Source organism: Leptonotus elevatus, chromosome 8, assembly GCF_054856555.1.
Source record: "Leptonotus elevatus isolate MCC_2025b chromosome 8, RoL_Lele_1.0, whole genome shotgun sequence".
Classification (NCBI taxonomy): domain Eukaryota; kingdom Metazoa; phylum Chordata; class Actinopteri; order Syngnathiformes; family Syngnathidae; genus Leptonotus; species Leptonotus elevatus.
In genome coordinates this window covers 614,749-632,983 of record NC_141246.1, presented here as the reverse complement: position 1 = coordinate 632,983, position 18,235 = coordinate 614,749, and the positions used below count along the sequence as shown (strand labels likewise).

The 18,235-nt window shown below is 44.3% G+C and overlaps 2 protein-coding genes and 1 long non-coding RNA gene across 7 annotated transcripts; 1 reads left to right on the top strand and 2 right to left on the bottom strand.

The window, feature by feature from the left end:
• Positions 1-562: 562 nt before the first annotated feature.
• Positions 563-7,283, bottom strand: cct4 (chaperonin containing TCP1, subunit 4 (delta)). The gene is made up of 13 exons (XM_086082325.1): positions 6,984-7,283; positions 6,014-6,066; positions 5,854-5,943; positions 5,663-5,771; positions 4,262-4,526; positions 3,489-3,621; positions 3,269-3,408; positions 2,824-2,920; positions 2,036-2,146; positions 1,831-1,961; positions 973-1,207; positions 770-883; positions 563-693 (listed from the first exon to the last, which is right to left on the bottom strand). The coding sequence occupies exons 1-13, from the start codon at positions 7,099-7,101 to the stop codon at positions 679-681; spliced, it is 1,611 nt and encodes a 536-aa protein (XP_085938451.1). The 5' UTR covers positions 7,102-7,283; the 3' UTR covers positions 563-678.
• On the top strand, positions 6,879-16,472 carry pus10 (pseudouridine synthase 10). 5 transcript variants are annotated; one of them, XM_086082323.1, is made up of 18 exons: positions 6,879-7,360; positions 8,506-8,636; positions 9,113-9,337; positions 10,172-10,258; positions 10,580-10,614; positions 10,685-10,799; positions 11,338-11,399; positions 11,484-11,529; positions 11,640-11,704; positions 12,277-12,362; positions 12,439-12,564; positions 12,687-12,743; positions 13,135-13,211; positions 13,290-13,345; positions 13,423-13,540; positions 14,127-14,317; positions 14,403-14,502; positions 16,012-16,472. In XM_086082323.1, the coding sequence occupies exons 2-18, from the start codon at positions 8,511-8,513 to the stop codon at positions 16,063-16,065; spliced, it is 1,626 nt and encodes a 541-aa protein (XP_085938449.1). In that variant the 5' UTR covers positions 6,879-7,360; positions 8,506-8,510; the 3' UTR covers positions 16,066-16,472. The 5 variants fall into 5 exon arrangements, with proteins under 5 accessions (XP_085938449.1, XP_085938450.1, XP_085938445.1 ...); XM_086082324.1 differs by lacking the exon at positions 6,879-7,360 and adding an exon at positions 7,901-8,013 and having other exon boundaries at positions 14,175-14,317; XM_086082319.1 differs by lacking the exon at positions 6,879-7,360 and adding an exon at positions 7,901-8,013.
• On the bottom strand, positions 13,851-17,793 carry LOC147169103 (uncharacterized). Its single transcript, XR_015095783.1, has 3 exons — positions 17,677-17,793; positions 17,149-17,223; positions 13,851-14,528 (listed from the first exon to the last, which is right to left on the bottom strand). It is a non-coding gene; the product is annotated as an uncharacterized LOC147169103 (long non-coding RNA).
• Positions 17,794-18,235: the final 442 nt, after the last annotated feature.

The following is an 18,235-nucleotide window of genomic DNA, read 5'->3' as shown; positions in this document are numbered from 1 at the left end:
TGCAGTATCGGAAGGGCATCTATGCCAGTGAGTAATGCTAACACGCTAACCTCTTTACATTCCTGAAGAATTTTGTATGAATAGTCGTTCTCTAGCATTAGCATTAGCGGGTTCGACTGGAGTCGATCATGACGATTTTTTTGCACATCTATAAATTGAAGCAGAAATCCTTGTCAATCAAATCGTTCTGAATCGAATCAGACCCAAAAATGGAAATCAAATTGTGAGAACGTTCCCACCCCTAATTACAAATAGGTGTGTTAAAATTTTCTGTATAAAAGTGTTGAAATGTATGCAGAAGGAAAATATCAACTAAACTGTCAATCTCGTCGACTAAAATTGGATTTAAAGTCAAATACAATCAAATGACTAAATTAAGACAAACTCATTTTAGAGCACTTTAACATGTGGCAGTTTTAATATCAGGATATTGCGGTTATCGTTACATCCGTACCCGTTACTGGGTTACAGTTACTTTGAGTTACAGTTACTTTGAGTTACTTTCCCAACACTGCCTTTGCGCGTTAGACGAAGAAGACGTTCAAAGAAATGAAGCCGCGCGTTCGGGCAAACAAATTCCTTTATTAACTTCTGCAACCTATGAAGCGCGTCAGTAACACGGGCGGCGAGTTGGCGCCTCGCCGTCGCCTCGCCTCGCCACGCAAGCGCCGTCCGCCACTATCGGGCGTTGACCTGCAAAGAAAAAGCACAACTTCAAGTACGACGGCGGCCGACGTCAACGGCGCGCGAAGGAGGCGCCGGCGCGTACCACGTCGTCGATCTTGAGGATGCTGCGGACCGTCTCGGTGGCCAAGGTGAGCGCGCTGATGGACACCAGCAGCGGTTGCACCACCAGCTCCTCCAGGATGTTGGAGATCCCGCCCTGACGGAAGCACGGCCGGCTCGGCGTCAACCACGGCAAACAAACGAAAACTAAACAAAAGCCCGGCGTGCGGCGGCGGCGGCGTTAACCTTGCGCACGTTGATGCCGGCCATCTTGTCTCCCTGGGCGTGCCGGTTGCGCAGTTCGGTGACGGTGCAGATGGGGTTGAGGCCGGCGTTCTCGGCCAGCGTGGACGGGATCACCTCCAGGGCGTCGGCGTAGGCCCGCACGCAGTACGCCTCCATGCCGGCCAGCGTGCGCGAGTACTCGGCCAGCCGCACCGCCAGCTCGATCTCGGGGGCGCCGCCGCCGGCGATCAGGGCCCTGCGGAGGCGGCGACATTTCAAGGCGGCGACATTTCAAGGCGGCGACATTTCAAGGCGGCGACATTCCAAGCGCGCTTCTTCCCGCTGGACATGTGCGAGGGCCCCGTCCTGGCCCGGCTGACGGGACGACCGGGCCAGAACAGACGGGAGCGCGTCAACGTTCATGTGCCTCCACTTGTTACGCCCCGGCACGATGGAAATGTGCCGGGGCGCCTTTGAAGGAGGTTCCGGAAGACCACACACAAAAAAGATGAAGCCAACAAGAAGGCTCGTGTTCATTTTATCCGCCGTTTCTAAATTTCGTCTCCGTTTCAGTCCAGTTTCAATCACGATCGTAAGTTTGGAATCACAGTCGGTCAACTTCATCCCGTTTTGATTTTGAGTCCACGATAAATCGAGCATTTTAGTCCAAGAAGACGATTTAACCAGTCTTGTTTTTGTTGTCAGCAGATCATGTTGAACATTTCGGATCTAAAACTATTTCACAAAAACAACTTGACACACAATGACAGCTCATCAACACGCGGCGACTGCGGCGCCAGCTCGCAAGTTCGCCGGAATGAATAACGATTTTTCGTAATTGACTTTGGATGAACTTCCCTAATTGGAGCGCGGACCGACCTTTTCTTGACCAGGCATCGGATGACGCAGAGCGCGTCGTGGATGGACCTCTCGGCCTCCTCGATGACCAGCTTGTTGGAACCTCTGACCACGATGCTCACCGTCTTGCCGGGGTTGGCGCAGCCGGTGATCTGCGGGCGGCGGGAAGGCGGACTTTGGTGAGACGCAAGCGGCGCGGCTGGCGTTCTGCCGCCCGAGCGCGCACCTTGATGAGCTTGCCCGATCCGTCCAGGTTGACCTCCTCCGCCATCTCGGCGACGCCGAGCATCTCGGGAGCGAAGTGGTCGATGTGGGCGATGGGCTTGGTGCCGATGGTCTGAAAACCGGCGTTGGGGCGAGAAAGAGCAAAACATTTTGCATTTACTAGCGGCGCAACGGATCGCCGTCGATCGGCGGTCGGTTCGGACCGGGCCAACATCAACACAAGGCTTTCCCGAACTCATGTTCAGTTGCATGTTTAAAGGAAGAGAAGTGCCTTAAATTGCATGTTAAGGTCTTTTCATTATTAAGAAATAAAAAAAGAAAAAAAGAACAATGTCTTCATTTATGTAATGAAACACGTTTGCTCATTAAAAAAGACAAAAATTCCAACTCAAAATGTCAAACTAAACGAACTAGGGATGCACGATAATATCGTTAATTATCGACCAATTTGACGTCATACATATAAACCAGATAATTAAAAAATCGGTCATTAATTGAATAGCATGCTACGCTAACGCTAATAGCCAGGAAATGGCTAATGACCCCTCTACTGGGGATATCCTGGGGTCATGCTGACGTCATATATCAGGTGCTAGCTTAGCATGCTAAGCTAATGCTAATAACCAGGAAGTATATGAAGTATACCGACCTTAACTGTACTTGACTGGATTACAACAAAAAGTTGAAGCGACTCAACGAAACTGAGCAGTGTAAACACATTCATGGACCACCAGGGGGAGCCACTTTGAGAACGCGCATCAGCTTCCAACTGTTTTGATTTGCGCTCACCTTGCAGATGAACTCGATGTCCTCCCTCTCGATCTCCTTCACCACCATGATCTTCATCTTGTTGAGGAAGTGCAGGGCCAGGTCGCTCAGGGCGTCCCTGCGACATCGCTAACGTTAGCATCGACGCGCACCGGGTGCCGCAATCAATCAACTCATTGCTCAACTATTAGGATGAACATTCACCCCCAAAAATAGTTGCATTATTATTACAAATGATTACAAATACCAAAAGATAAAATATTTTTTTAAGAGTTCAACGTTCCATCTGTAAAGCATAATTCAAATTGTTATTACTGTAATTGTTAAGGGCCCCAAAACATTATTTATTCATGACATTATTTTTGATTTAATGCATCATAATGGAATCAATCGGCTTTAAAACAAAAAACAAAAAAAGGCCCGAAACTTTCTCGGCGATTTGTGGCTGTCAAGCGGAGTCTCGTACCTGAGGATGGACTTCTGGATGAGCAGCACGTTGCATCCCGCCTTCTTGATCTGCTTGACCATATTGAGGATGTACGTGCGCTCCTCGCGCAGCACGCGGTCCATCTGAGCGTAGTCCGACACCACGATCTGGTTGTCCATCTGTCAAAAGAGCACGTCAGCGCGTTGGCTGCCGTTGACTGGCCGGCGCCGGCGCCGCTCGCTCCGGGCGGGAAACTCACGTCCGTTTTGGGCGGAGACAAGCAAAACTGGATCAGGCCGATCTTGGCTTTCTCCACGCGACCGACGCCAACGCTCGCCACCTTCTGGGTCAGCACCAGCCCGTCCACCAGCTCGCAGTCGTCAATGGTGCCCCTGAAACGCGCCGCCGGCCGCTCGTTACGATTTGTCACGCGTGCACACTTGGATTTTTCACATCTGGGACTTTGTTACATTTTACTTTTAATTCCCATTTGAAGCGGACTTTTGTTTTGTTTTGACGAAAAAATGAAAACGAGAATTCCCAAAACTATTTTGTTTAACGAAATAAAATAAAAACAAAACGGCTTCTTTTTCTTTTAAACGAAAGCTAACTGAAAACCATGTCACAGTTCGGCTTTAGACAAGTTAAAATTAAACAAGATCTCCAAACAATTAATCGATTCGCAATTGTGCCAATGATACCAAAAAGCTGCTTCGTGAAAACAAAGTTTCAAAAATAATTAGTGACTAAATGAATCATCATCATAATAATAAATTGTATTTAGAGGCACCTTTCTTGGCACACAATGAAAATATATTGCATACAAAACTAAAAATTGATGATGGATTAAATGAATCATTTTAGAATGTATTGTTTTTGTTTGATTGTTACTTAGAATTTGTCTCGTTCAAGAAAACAACAAAGTATTGTTTGAACTTGCGACTTCCCCCATCAACGAACGCCGCATGTTTTTGGCCAAAGGTGACTTCCGACCGGTCATTGGCGGCGGCGGAGGAGCGTCGCGGTTCTCACCCGAGCTTTTTGATGACTTTGATGTCCTGCAGGTCGACGCCGGTGGCGGTGGCGGGGTCGATGACGCGCATGACGGCGTCCACGCTCATGGGCGCCAGCAGGCTGGAATACTGCGACACCACCTTGGAGCACAGCGAGGTGGTGGCGCTGTTGAGCAGCGTCTCGCGGTCGCTCAGCTCCACCGGGCGGCTCATGGCCGTCAGCACCTCCGCGCCTTTGTCCACCGCCTTCTGGAACGACTCCGAGATGATGGTGGGATGGATGCCTGCGGGACGCCAGCCAGCAACAACGTTCGTAAAGGCCGATTTATCGATTATTTGGAGTCAAGGAGGACGACGAGCCAGATTTCAAGTGGATATTCATTTGTCGTGAAAGAGAAAAGATGAGGGACGCGCGACAATATCCGTGGTCGATAATTATCGGCCAATTTGACATCATAAAGAAAAATCGGATAATAAAGAAATCGGCCGATAGCTATCGGCAATTATCCACTAATTCGACGTCATTTAGATAAAGTAGGACTCAAAAGTATATTTGTTTTCAAGTTAATGTTGCAAACAATTATCGGCATTTTCGAAATGATTGGTTTATCAATATTATTTGAAAATAGCATTATCGTGCATCTCTAGAAAATATTTGTGTCAAAAAATTTTAAACTGACTTTTTCTTGTCATTTTAAACTATATTGGCAGCTTTGTTTAAAAATGATTTTAAAAAAATTGCAAGGAGCTTCCAGCGTGTTAAGAAGCTAAATTTAAAAAAATAAGCAGCAAGTAAATAGTTTTCGACTGTAAATAAACTTCTTCCCTCAAAAATGTTTTACGGGAGTTTCCCGTGTTGGCATCATGTTTTTATAAAGTAGAAATTGAAATCGATCCATAAAAGAAAAGTTCCCGTATGTCACTGTGCGACAAACGCATGCGAACGTAACTCATTTGGGGTTTTCGTCAGGGTTCGTAAAAGCTTTCAAAAGATTTGGGCAGACGGTGAAAAATGGTCTGAATATGTTCAAAATGTATTTGGGACGAGTCAACGCGTGTCTGTCAACTTCTTACAATTCCTGATGAGAACCCAAAATTCTGTGAGATAGATTCGTAAAAAGGCCGATATTTGTCGGCACTGATAATCGGTCCGGCCGATAACGGGTAGATCCCGAGCAATAATCTTTTGGAAAAAGAAAATAGAATAGTCTGACATTGAGTAAGCCCTCCTGAGCAGTAGGTGGCGCTAACTATTTATATTTGGTGTTTTTGAATAATCATTTTTGAATGATATTTTATTATATCCGTTTTTATTTGTACTTTTGGTCACGTATGTATTTGTAATGTTGGCAGTTTGTGACCTAACACGAGAAGCGTCTCCAAGTCCAAAACGTCCGCTTCCGAATGCTTGACGCGTTACCTTTCTGGAGCAGTTTGGAGCACGCGTCCAAGAGGGCGCCGGCGATCACCACCACCGACGTGGTGCCGTCGCCCGCCTCGATGTCCTGAGCTTTGGACAGCTCCACCAGCTGCAACGCACACACGCACGGTCAGCCACGACACGCGTGTGGAGGCGCGCGGCGCCAGGGGCCGATTTGGGCCGCAACGTACCATCTTGGCGGCGGGGTGCAGCACTTGCATCTGCTTCAAGATGGTGGCCCCGTCGTTGGTGATGGTCACGTCGCCTTTCTCATCTTGGATCTGAAAGCGACAACGCGGAGTTAGCGACGCCGCGGGGCCGCTCAAGAGCGGGCGCCATGCCTTCACTCACCATCTTGTCCATTCCTTTGGGGCCCAAACTGGTTCTGATGGCGTCTGCCACGGCTGTCAATCAAGTGTCAGATCAATCAGCAACATGATTCATTATTAAGAGCGACACTCGCATGAGGAAGGGTGCGAAATGGCCAAGGGGACCGAATCCCGCCTCTTGTCGTCAATCACTAGGCCACGCCCCTTCCAGCCACGCCTACACAAAAGCGTCTGAGTTTGCACCAAACATTTGGCCATTTCTATTGTACGGAAGAAGAAAACGTTTGGCAGGATTCTGAGATTAAAGTCAGAACCCTGGCCCTTTTTTTCCTTCTCTTCACTGGCCCGAATCCTCTTCTGTATTATTTCAAGGAAAACCAACGGCATCTTTTTGATTGCGTTGGCCTGTGACTATCTTATCGTAGTCAAATGACATTTAATCACATTTTCAAATCGAAATAATCCTCACAAATCAAATGACACGCATCCAAAATTCATTCCTTTTCAATGAGCCGAGAACTTAATGCTGCTAATTTCAGTCTTCCCACTTTCCTCTTGTCCTTGAATGCAGCATTACCGCCATTTTCCTTTGCACGCAATTGTGACGTGAGCTTGGAATTGTTAATTACGCTTCATAAAGACAGTTTTGTTTAATTTGGAGCTGTGATGTAGGAATATTTATTTTTAATGAAAAAACAACAACATGTAACAATAAATTGAGATTTGGAGATGCGGGACCGGATTAATGTTGTTCCAATTCCTTTCAATGAGGAAAAATGCAATCGATCAATCAGTATGAAGTCATGAATGAAAAAGCAGCGTCCGAACTGGAGAGCATCCGAGAAGACGTTAAAAGACAGCTCGTAATTTATTCCGTTTTTTTTTTTTTTTGTGAACGTGACACGACACGTAACGGTCACTGCGGCGTTTTGGCCAATTCCTCTCCTAATCGACGGACAATTTTCAACACTTTGTGGCTTTGTTTTAACTACCTTTGGCGGCAGAGATGTTGCTGAAGCGGATCTGAGCCGGCTTGTCGCGGTCCACATACGCCCTTCCTTTGTTTTTGCCTACGTTTGAAAACCTCGGTGCAGCCATCGCTTCGGGCATCGCGACTCGATACTTGATGGAAGATGTCGAGGGGGACCTTCACAATAGGACCGATGTGTCCCGGAGATTAAATATCGAGCCTTGACTCGCGATGGCGGAGGATTTTCAAAAGTCCACCCGGAGCAGTTCAGAAGCTTCCAGAGCCGCTAGGAGGAGCAGAGAAGAGGGCGCGCTAAGATGACGTCAACAGACAGCACTTGCTGAGCACCGAAACAACAGATCGTGAACAGAAAAAAAATATAACTACGTAATACAATAGGTAAAGAAAACTAATGGCGATAAATTACCTCACGCGACGTTCAAAAGGAGAAGGAAATAAAACAAAACAACAACAAAAACTCATTCACAATCAATCAATTATAATGTAGTGATTGAGTTTTGCTGTTCCCAAGACAGAAGTTTAGTTTGTGTGTGTTTAATGTGGCACTTGCAGATAATCGCGTCGTCTACAAACACTCAATATTTATTTTCTCCCTTTTGGACCTGCACTTGACTATGCAGTTTCCAAATACGCGGAGTGGGATTTAGTTGTGTTCATTTTCAAATGTAATGATTCATTATAATTATAACCAAATCAACTAGTTTATTTATTTATTTTTTAGTTCCCTCTCTGTACGTAATTCCTGACCAGCCCCAATGAAGCATTTCCACCCGAATTTACCATTGATTTTGTCATTTCTTCTGCGGTCATTCTGAATGATGATGTTGGTCGGTATGTTGTGCTTAAAATCGTAAAAATCTGAATGTTTATTTTTAAACGCATGTTGCGCTTTGAGTCCAGTCTCACAGATGTATTAAAGCGAGACACTCTGGTTCGATTAATATGCCTGCTCGGCGTGAACGTAACGGAAGCAGTTTTGCACCATTAGCATGTTAGCACACAACTTTAAATTATTGTAATCATCTTCTTGGGTAAGTGTGCTATTTGTTTTGTCTTCTGGTCGCTGCCGAGCGTGCACTTTGTCGGACGTTCTTATGACGGTATGTGCTAAAGCTAAAATAGCTTAGCCGCCGGTGTGACGCACACACGCCGCACTTCCGAGTTAGCGCGTCCAAACAACGCAAGTGAAATCAATTGTATGTTCATGCAATTTTACAAATGAAACCTATAGAGAAAATCCGCATTTTAAGTCGATGCTTTTTAGTGGGCGATTAAAAATCACGACAATTGTGATGTTTGTGCACTTTTTCCATTGCGATTGATACATCGTACGTCATTCGATCAACAACTTGTTTGACGGATGACAAAACAATTTACAGCTCGCATGAAGTCTATTGAGCTGTTGCGACTACTTCTACTGTAAAGATTATTCAAAGTTTTGTACACTTATAGTACAGTATGTTAGTAGGCTGTCTGTATTGCCATCAGGCGAAATCAACTCGTTTTGTGTTTGCGGTGTGAAGAAGAGATGTTGCCCTTGAAGGAGAAAGACAAGGTCATCATCAGGAAGCTGTTGGCGTCCGGCTGCTGCGCTCGCTGCGTGCTCAGGTTCTGTTGCATCGGAGTCCCGGACGCCTACAGGCACAACCGCCAGGTACACGCCACCGCAGACGTCAAATTAATAAATATTATGCTAAACCTTTACTCGGTGTGAGAAAACTTCTCTTAGGACGAGGACGTTAATTCTCTTGCGAGAACTTTTACTGTTGGGTGACGTCTATCTTCTAGTCTTCTCCCTCTGGACTTAAACCTTCATTTAGGACTACAAACGTCTCCCTTATAATGATAACCTTTTCTTGGGACTAGACCATTTCCCTTTTGATGAAGACTGGAACCTGGAATATTCTCTCGTTGGTATGGTGCTGCTTACCAGTATCGTAAATGTACAAGGAAGGAGTCAACAATAATCATCAGATTACAAGTGACATACTGTCCCGTGTTTTTGATGCCCAATTTGTTGAAATGAGAGGCATTGACTTTGACAGGTTAAGTCCACAGACACGGGTGAACATCTGCCACATCCAATATGGCAGACACGCCGACGTTCTTTTTTTTTTTTTTCTCAAACAGGAAACGCTCAGGCAGCTTCAAGCTTTCATCGGTGCTCCAGGGGGCCGCACATCATCCGAGTCCACACCGGAGGAAGAAAACAACGATTCCCAGAATGCCCTGGTGGCAGAACCGGCCAGGAAAAGAAGCAAACCGGAGCCCGAGGAACCGGCGGAGGAGTCGAGCGTGTGCGTGTTGTGCTTGGGGGTCCTGCAGCACCTCAGCGACGTCAGCCAGGCTGTGCAGGTCACACAAGATTTCTTTTATTTTACTAGTATTATTTTTGTTCTATTACCTATGTTAAAAATGTTTGATCCAAATGTCAAATCATTTATTTGACTACAAGGATTCTATTGGTTACGAGGGTTACATTTGATTTTAAAGCTGGCCGATTGGTCGAAAGGGTTACTCATCGTGGATGAGGTTTAAAAACGAGCTCAAAAGTGGATGCAATTTTTCTTTAAATTAATTCTTTTATTTTAATACCTAGCAATTTAACAAAAATATTTTTAATTTTATTATTTATAATTTATTGATAAATTAACCAATTTTAATGAAACCGTTTTTAAATGATTGCATTTTTATTTTAAATGATTTCTTTATAAATGTATACATTTTTATTTTACTAGTATTACTTGAAAAAAAAGTTTAAATGTGTATGTAAATTTTTTTTGTTTTGTTATTTTAACAATTGTATTATTTACAAGAGCTATGTTTGATTTTAAGAAATGCACAGTTTGGTAGACAAGTCATTCATTTATGAATAGGTTTAAAAAAAAATGTCTACGTAAAAGTGTTTCTTTTTAATAAAATAATATTTTTAAATTGTTTTACTTATTTTGAAGTGTGTGATAAGCTCTATATAAATCCAGGATATGATTGTATATTGTTTAGCGCTACCCAATTAACCAATTATTTAGTGAAATGTACTCTTAAATGGATATAAAATAGTTTATTATGATTTATAATAAATAAATGATGCAATTATTTAATCAGATCAATGAATCCAAAAAAGACTACAATCGAATGAAGAAAAGGGCAAAATGAAGGACGTAAGCCGGCATGTTGTTGTCTTCGCAGATCGCCGACGTCGTGAAGAAGGAAAAGTACGAGGTGGACACGTTGGTGCTGTCCATCTCGCTGCCTGCTCAGATGTGTGTGCGTGAGGTCAGTGTGTGTGTGCGTGTACATAATTGCGTTTACAGCATATACATGCAGACGGTTGAAAGGGTTCATCTCTCTTTTCAAGATTGTGAAACAAATACTAAAGGACAAAGTATTAAAAAGCAGACAAAAGTTCTGCCCGTAGAGCCCAAAATATTGATCCTTGAAATAAAATCCGCCATTTTGTCGCTTATCGTTGAAATTCCTCGCCGTCAGTCCTCTCCGTCGTGACGTGACTTTGTTGTAAACAAGACTGTCTCGTTCCTAACGACGCGCGTCCTTTTTTTTCCTTTCGCAACCGCCGACGTCCGTTTGAATCGGCAGCGCTGGTGTTGGCTTCACGTGAAGGAGCAAGTGAGGTAAGGCAACCATTTTGTTTGTTTGTCTTGATGCGGGCCGATGTTGACGCTGCGTGGCGTGGCCCGCCAGAGCCAAATGCAGCGTCCTGGGCCGCGATGACGTCATCCAGGTGAAGGAGGCCTTCAGGTGGATCATGCAGGGCCTGCTGGCCCCGGAGCTGGGCGGCGTTGCCGTGGTCGCCAAGGTGAGGGGACGGATTGGATCGTCACAAGCGGCCACGGCGGCTCTCAGAAAAAAAGTCCAAAATACGCGTCGCGTAGCGTAGCGTAGCTGTCGTCTGGACGAGGTGCTGGCTTTTGTTCATTGTGAGAATTCCATGGTGGTTAATTATCAAATGAAGAGGCAGATTTCTTCTTCTTAATTGAAACTTGTACTCGTCATTGACGGCAGCTCGAGCGACAGCGCTTCCTGGTCAGCTGACTGACACCAACCAATCGGAAGCTAGCATACTTTAGGTGAATGACGGAGAGCAGCGGATTCGACACATCAACTTCGCTACTTGTACAAAAAAATAATAAAAATTGCAGAATGTTTAAATCATAATTCTGGAAATGTAAACGTGCACATTTGTCACTTCATAAACTTGCAGCAAGTTTTTCCCCCCCTACAAATATTTGTATCCGTGGCCCTAACACGCCGTCGTAACATTGAACGACTGAAGCTTCTGAAAAGTCCAATTGAAATTGAGCACTGAACTCATTTGTGCGTGCGTGTGTTTCGAGAGCGCACTGGAGGTCAGCGTGGGCTTCGCTCACCCGGAGACGGACGGCGACTGCCACTTCCTGTGAGTAGTGGGCCCGTTACCGCGGTAACGGCTTCCCGTTTCCGCCGCTTTTTACGAACGATGACGACTGACTTTTCCTTTCAGTGCCTCGGCTTGTCCCGATTGCTTCAAAGCCACCAAGAACAAACAGGTGAGCATCCAACCTGGCCACGCTTGACAAATAAGAAACGTGGACGACGTCGAGGTTGACGATTGTTGTTGTTGTTGTTGTTGATGTTGTTGTTGTTGTTGTGTGTGCAGTCGGTGTTTACCCGGATGGCGGTCGTGAAAGCTCTCGAGAAGATCCCAGACGGCAAATTTATCAAGTATGTTCCACCTTAACTCATTGACTGGCAGCCATTTTCACTGAAGCAACCCCCTTCGCTCCCGGCGGTTTGACTGGATTTGGACTGATTTTGCAATGTTGTGTTCTATTGCTATCAAAACATGGAGAGAGAAAAAACTGTTGAAGAAATCATTTGTGTGACCAATCCGATATCGATATTGAATCGATATTCCTCTTATAGCCCAATATCGATTCATAAAACCATGAATCGATACTTTTAAATATGGCTACCAAATGCAAACGTGCCTTTCTCTTATTCCGAGGAGCCCAAGAGGAGCCCCGTGTTTTTGCCACTTTATTTACAGAGCAATAATCAATTTCAATTATTATTGATTGTTTTGATCAGATCCTTTTTTTTTCTCTCTTCACTGGCCCTAATCCTCTTTTGTATTAATATTTATATCATTCATATACATTTCTATTTGCAGCATTGATACTTGTGAGAATGTAAAATTGGTACTGCATGAAATCTTGAACTGAATCGAGAATCGTGAATGGATTTTGAGCCGATACTCAGGCCTAGTGACCCAAAATGTTGCTTTTTTGTGTCAGACACTGGGCGTGTCCGCCGTCCCGGCCGGCCAGCAGCTGCACGCCGCAGGACGTCCAGTGCGTCCACGCGTCCGTCTTCGTGGCGGGTACGTGGCGGCAAACGTCGCGAGCGAGCAAGCCAGCGGCGCGCCTTTCTTTTTCTTTCTTTTTTTTCGCCTTCAGGGCGCTACAACAAGTTCTGCCGCAGCCTGCCGCAGACGCCGTGGCTCATCGATGGCCAGCGTCGGATGGAGTCGTCGGTGGAGGAGCTCGTCGCCGCGCCCGTGATGGCCGCCTTCGCCGCGCCAGGTGAAGAGCATTGTTGACAAGCGGCTGACGTTGAGTTTGTTTGCAAATACGCCAAACGGTCTTATTTGGCCGGCAGACTGACAACCGACGTCCTTGTGCTTTTGGTTTTCTTTTTGGGACAGGTTTTAATTTCTCCTCATCTGGCCGTGAGGACGTGGACGTCCGCACCTTGGGAAACGGTAAACGCCGCCATCATCATCATCATCATCATCATCATCCTCCTTTTCTCCTTCCTTGACTTGTTCTTCTCTTCTTTTCATCCTCATCTGTTTTTTCTTCCCTCCATTATGCTCTTATCTTTCTTCATCATCCTGCTCCTTTTCTTCCTCTTCACCTTTGTCTTCATCTGTTTTTCTTCCCCATCCTCCTCTTTCCTCTTCCTTTCCGTCCCTCCTCCTCCTTTTTCTTCCTGCTCTACTTGCGCTGCCTTCTTTTCTTCCTTCTCATCTTTTATCTTCCTCTGTATCCTGCCTTTGATACTTTTCTTCACCCACGTTTCCTCCCTCCTTTGCATGCCTCCGCTTCTTCCTCCTCTTCTTCCGTTTGCTCCTCCTCCTCCTCCTCCTCCAGGTCGTCCGTTTGCGTTAGAGCTGCTGAACCCGCGCAAGAGCAAACTGAGCGAGGAGAAGATGAAGAACGTGCAGGAGGTGCCGCAACGCGTCCGTCCGCCCGCCCGCGTCGAGTTTGCGCCTCGTTGTTGTTGACGAAGGCCGATTGCGTTGCAGCTCGTCAACGCGTCCTCCGAGAAGATCCGGGTCCGAGATCTGCAGATGGTCAGCAGGTACAAAGCAACGGCGCCGAAAATGCTCCTTTTGTCTTCCTCGTCCCAATACCGGAGTTCCCGGCGTGTGTGCGCAGAGACGCCATGAGTCGCATGAAGGAGGGCGAGGAGGAGAAGACCAAGTCGTACCAAGCGTTGGTGTGGACGCAAAAGTCCATCCGGAAAGACGACATCGCCTTCATCAACCACATCAAGGTGGATCTTCGTTTACAAGCGAGCGGGACAAACACGGAAAATGGACAAAACGCGGCTGAGGTTGAGATTGACCTTCGATTGGTTACGGACGCCGCGATTGTAGACGAACACGCACGCCAGATTGAAGTCAATGTTTTCGGGCTGTCAAAATTCAGCGAGTCATCGTTCGGGAGCCATTTTGTGTTTAATCCAAAGAAGACATTTCCACCTTTTTTTCCCCATCGCTAAATGAATACAAAATAAATACCAACCACTGGTTAATAGATGGCAATCAGAGGGAAAATGCGTTTGGATGCAAAATTCAAATAAATACGATGAATGAAAATATTTGGTAGTGACGACGACAAAGAGTGTTGACAACATCTGGAAGCTCAACGTCAACGTTGCTGATTGTCGAACGTGGATGAGAATTGTGGGCAGCTTTGCCGTTTGTCGCGTGGGTTTTGTCCATTTTCAGAAAAAGCCCAAATAAGTCATTTGAAAGTTTTTAAAAAATGCCGCTAATGTATCAATTGGAACGACTCCAAATGTGTATTCATAATTATTGTGACTTTGTGATTGCGGCGTGTCATAATTGTCGGCAAAGTTGAAGATTGGCCTTTTTTTCACGTGCGCTGCGTTTGTGTGCCCGGAGGACCTGAGCGTGGCCCAGAAGACTCCCCTGAGGGTTTTGCACCGCCGCACGTTGGCGGTGCGCCGGCGCCTCATCCACAGCATGAGCGCCGAGCTGCTGGACGAGCACCGCTTCCGGCTCGGCCTCAAGACGCAGGCCGGAACGTATCCTGCCTCTTTTTTTGCCGCCGTTGCCTTGTGTTCGCGTGGCGTCCATTTTCAAGTTGTTCTCCTGAAGCGGTTGCCGTAGTTACATCAAGGAGTTTGTCCATGGAGACTTTGGGCGCACCAAGCCAAACTTGTGCCAGCTGCTCCACACGCACACCGACATACTCCAACTGGACGTGCAGGTGACTCGGGATTTCATTTCAAGTTCCTTTGGGTTGGAATTTGCATTTTTCTTCGTTTTCATTTCTTTGACTTATTTCAAAAAATGCTCAGTTTTAGTTCGTTTCAGTAAAAAAAAAATCTAATGATCAAATTTTTCAAAAAGTAACGCATTTCGGCGAGTGCTGTCAAAGTCAAAGCGTTAGCTCACTAATTAATTAATCACCAAAAAATGATGGCATGAATCATGCATTAACGCAAATGAAATGAATTTTGAGCGCAGAAGATCCTTGAGCGGACGTCAAACGTAGCACAGGTTGTGTTGGCGCAAATAAACACAACGGCGAGCATTTAATCAATGTTTGCACGTGTTCGTGTCAAACTATTGTGGCTTTAAATTATGCAAGTAATGAATTGATTTTTAGAAAAAGAGGAAGATCAAAAAATGTTGAAGACGTCCTCATAACATTAAACGTCGAAAGAATTCACTTTCAATTTGGCGGGCAAAAAAATGGTGACAAAAAGCCTTTTTAATGAAGCGATTAATTGTGATGAATCCAAATTTTAAGACGTGATTAATCTGATTAAAAAATGTCATCGTTTGACATCTCTTGATTTCGACTGACTTCATCGGAAAAAGCAGGCAAGCCGAGCCATTGAAGCCAAAAGTCAAGCAGGCAAATTGAACGCTATCCAAACATCACAATACGATAATATTGTTGGGAGGTTGGCGATATTTTTTTTAAAATCGCACACATTGAGTTTCTCTACATATTGACACGCATGTCACGTTGACCATTAGCATGGATTTGAAACATTGAAGGGCCAAAACATGCCTTGTAAAAATGAAAGTGCACTAAAAAAGTAGCCACCAGGGGGTGCTAGAACGGCACAAATGGAAATCAACTTGACGTTTTAAATAGATGTGCGGCATTTAATATCGTGACATGACGACGATTGTGGCCGTTTTAATATCGCCATATCCCGATACTGCCGTTAGCGTTCCATCTTTAGTCTCCTCGGAGTGACGTCATCTGAAGGAGCTTTTCTATTGGCTGCTGCTAGACGACGTCACTTCTGTGTCACACACTTTCTAACGACCTTATTTCGGTTCATATCGCAATAAATAGACTTAAAATCATCCCCAAAGGCTCATGCATTCAATTAATGACCGAAGACTAACGCAAAGGACTTTTTCCTATAATTATAACTTAGTTCTAGTTTGTTTTGTAAACGTAAAATGTCGTTTCAGTGAGTTTTAGTTTTTTTAAAAGCATTTTAGTTTTTTTGAATTTGAGTTTGAGATGGTTGCCCTGGTTCGACTTTTACTTCTACAAGACTACGAGAATTTTTTTTGACATGTGTCCCAACAAAAAGAGCTGACGTTCATGCTGCTTTTTTTTTTTTGCTGAATTTGCAATTTTCACAATTTTCCTAGTTTTGCTGATATGTTTTTCCCACAAATGTTCATTCTTCCCCCATTTTCTTCTTCTTCTTCAAATAACCACGTCTTCCTGTTTCCTGTCCCTCAGTCCGTGGACGTGGACTGGCCTCCCACCCTACCAGACGAAACGCCAATCACATAGGCTCAGTCCACACGGATGGATCTAGTCCACAAGGATCCAGTCCACAAGGATCCAGTCCATATCATACAGAGTCCAAACAGGGCTAGTCAGGACAGGACAGGTCCATATGGACCCAGAGCAAACAGGTCCAGTCTACACAAATCCAGTCAGAATAAGTCCAGTCCAAAACAGCTGTTCCCACTCAGGAATCTGTCGATGTTTTGTTAGTTTTTTCCTTTTCTTTTTGCATGACATTAAGCTTAGCTGTTAAGAGGTTTTTTGGGCGGGAGGTGTACATTTGAAGTTTAGCACCAAGTTTAGACTCAAAGATCTCCATGGCAACATGCTTGAGTCAGTCCAAAGGCCATGTCAAACCTTTTGTTTGTTTGTTTTTTGCTGCATGAAAAATTAAAAAGACTAAAGCAAACCTTTTTTTGTCCAAAGTCTTACTTTTAGTCACACAAACTACAACTATAGAATGCATTTTGTGAAGAAATTTGATGTGAATTGCTGAACTGAAATGCTTAAGAATCACCTTCAATTGTTGAAATGCGCAATAAAGACAAAGTTGAGATCAGCCAAAAAATACGTTTTTTATTATTATTAAATAGATTTATTGTAAACACTAAAATATTAGTTAATAAAATAAATACCCCCCAAAGTATATTTTCATATTCTGCCCAAGTCCAAGTTTGTTTTGCTATAAGTAGCTTTTTAACACTCGGATTGAAGTTAACTTTAAAATTAATTGTGAGCTACTTGGACGAATGATTCCAAGAATGGGTTCATTTCTCGAAGCTTTAGTCATGGCGCCCTCTGCTGGCGAGCAGCGGGGATGCAGTGGATTTCAAAAAACTGACGCGCAGCAGAAAAGGCTGAAAAATAATTTTTTTACGGATAAAACTTAAAAATAAAAATAAATTATACTATGTTATTGATTAGAGAGTTTTGGAAAAACGTCAGTGCTTGTGTAATTATGACCATTTTGGGGAATGGGGAACACATTTTTAAAATTGAGCCTTTACATTTTTTTAAATAATATTAATAGTTTTAGGTTCAGAAAATGTTTTTTTTTTATCCCCACAGTAAAGAAAAGTCTCTTACCTTGCCTGCTGACACTTTCGGCTGTCACGCTCTTCTCCACGTTTAGAAAATGTGCTTGCAGCTCCTAAATTGAAACTGTGATGAAAGTAAATGATTAGCAATTATTTGTATGCAGCGATGGTTGTATTAAAGTGCTATATAAATACAATTGAGTTGAATACACAGAAAAAAGTCAAGGTTCTAGAAATTGAATGCTGTGCCGACTGAGCAAGCCAACGATGACGTGCTTCGTTATGACGTAATGCTACCTCTGACGTCACATCACGCCATTTGAAGCCAGCTTCGAAGCGCCGCTGTTATATGTTGAGGTTTTTGCTTCGAAGCGGCGCTTCCCTGGAGTTTATCATTGGGAGTGACATTTTTTTTTCCATTTCCTTTTTTAATACAACCCTTACTTTGTGCTACCACCACCGTTAGCTCATTGCTGACACGCCATGTTAGGCTAACAGAACTAGCACCAGTCTCCAAATAACAAACATTCGCGCACACACTTCAACAAAAACAGAAATATAACAGAACATTACTCACAAGCATATATTCTCCCTATTTTGTGAAAATTGCTGTCTTTTTTTTAATGTGGAAAAAGAGTATTCAAAGTTCGTGCAGTACCACCTGGACTTTCTTCTTCTGGTCTTTTTAATTGAGTGAGGTCGCTTTATCGGCAATCTACGCGTGTGCACCACACTGCCCCCACGAGGCCAATGCGCGCACAGCAGCAACAGCACATTCGCGACACAGCTAATCAATCGATCATGAAGTTGGTTTAAATCGATTGTCGAGTTTCAGTTAATTGCAGCCCTAATAATGTGCTAAGGCTGCTGGAAAAATAAATATTAAAGTGCAAATTCAACCGTTACATATTTTAAATGGTTAAGCATGCCTAATTTATACAAATTAAAGATTTAATTTAGCAACCCAAAAAGCTTGAATCTCATCGAAAAGTCAGCTATAGTTCAGATGTCTTTTCCAAAAATCCAATCAACTGTGGCTCAATTAATAGCAAGTTATACTGAAGCGTTAACAGGGGCAGCATTCAGTTACATCAGGACTGAAATCAATCATGTCAAAAATAAATAAAAAGAGAGAA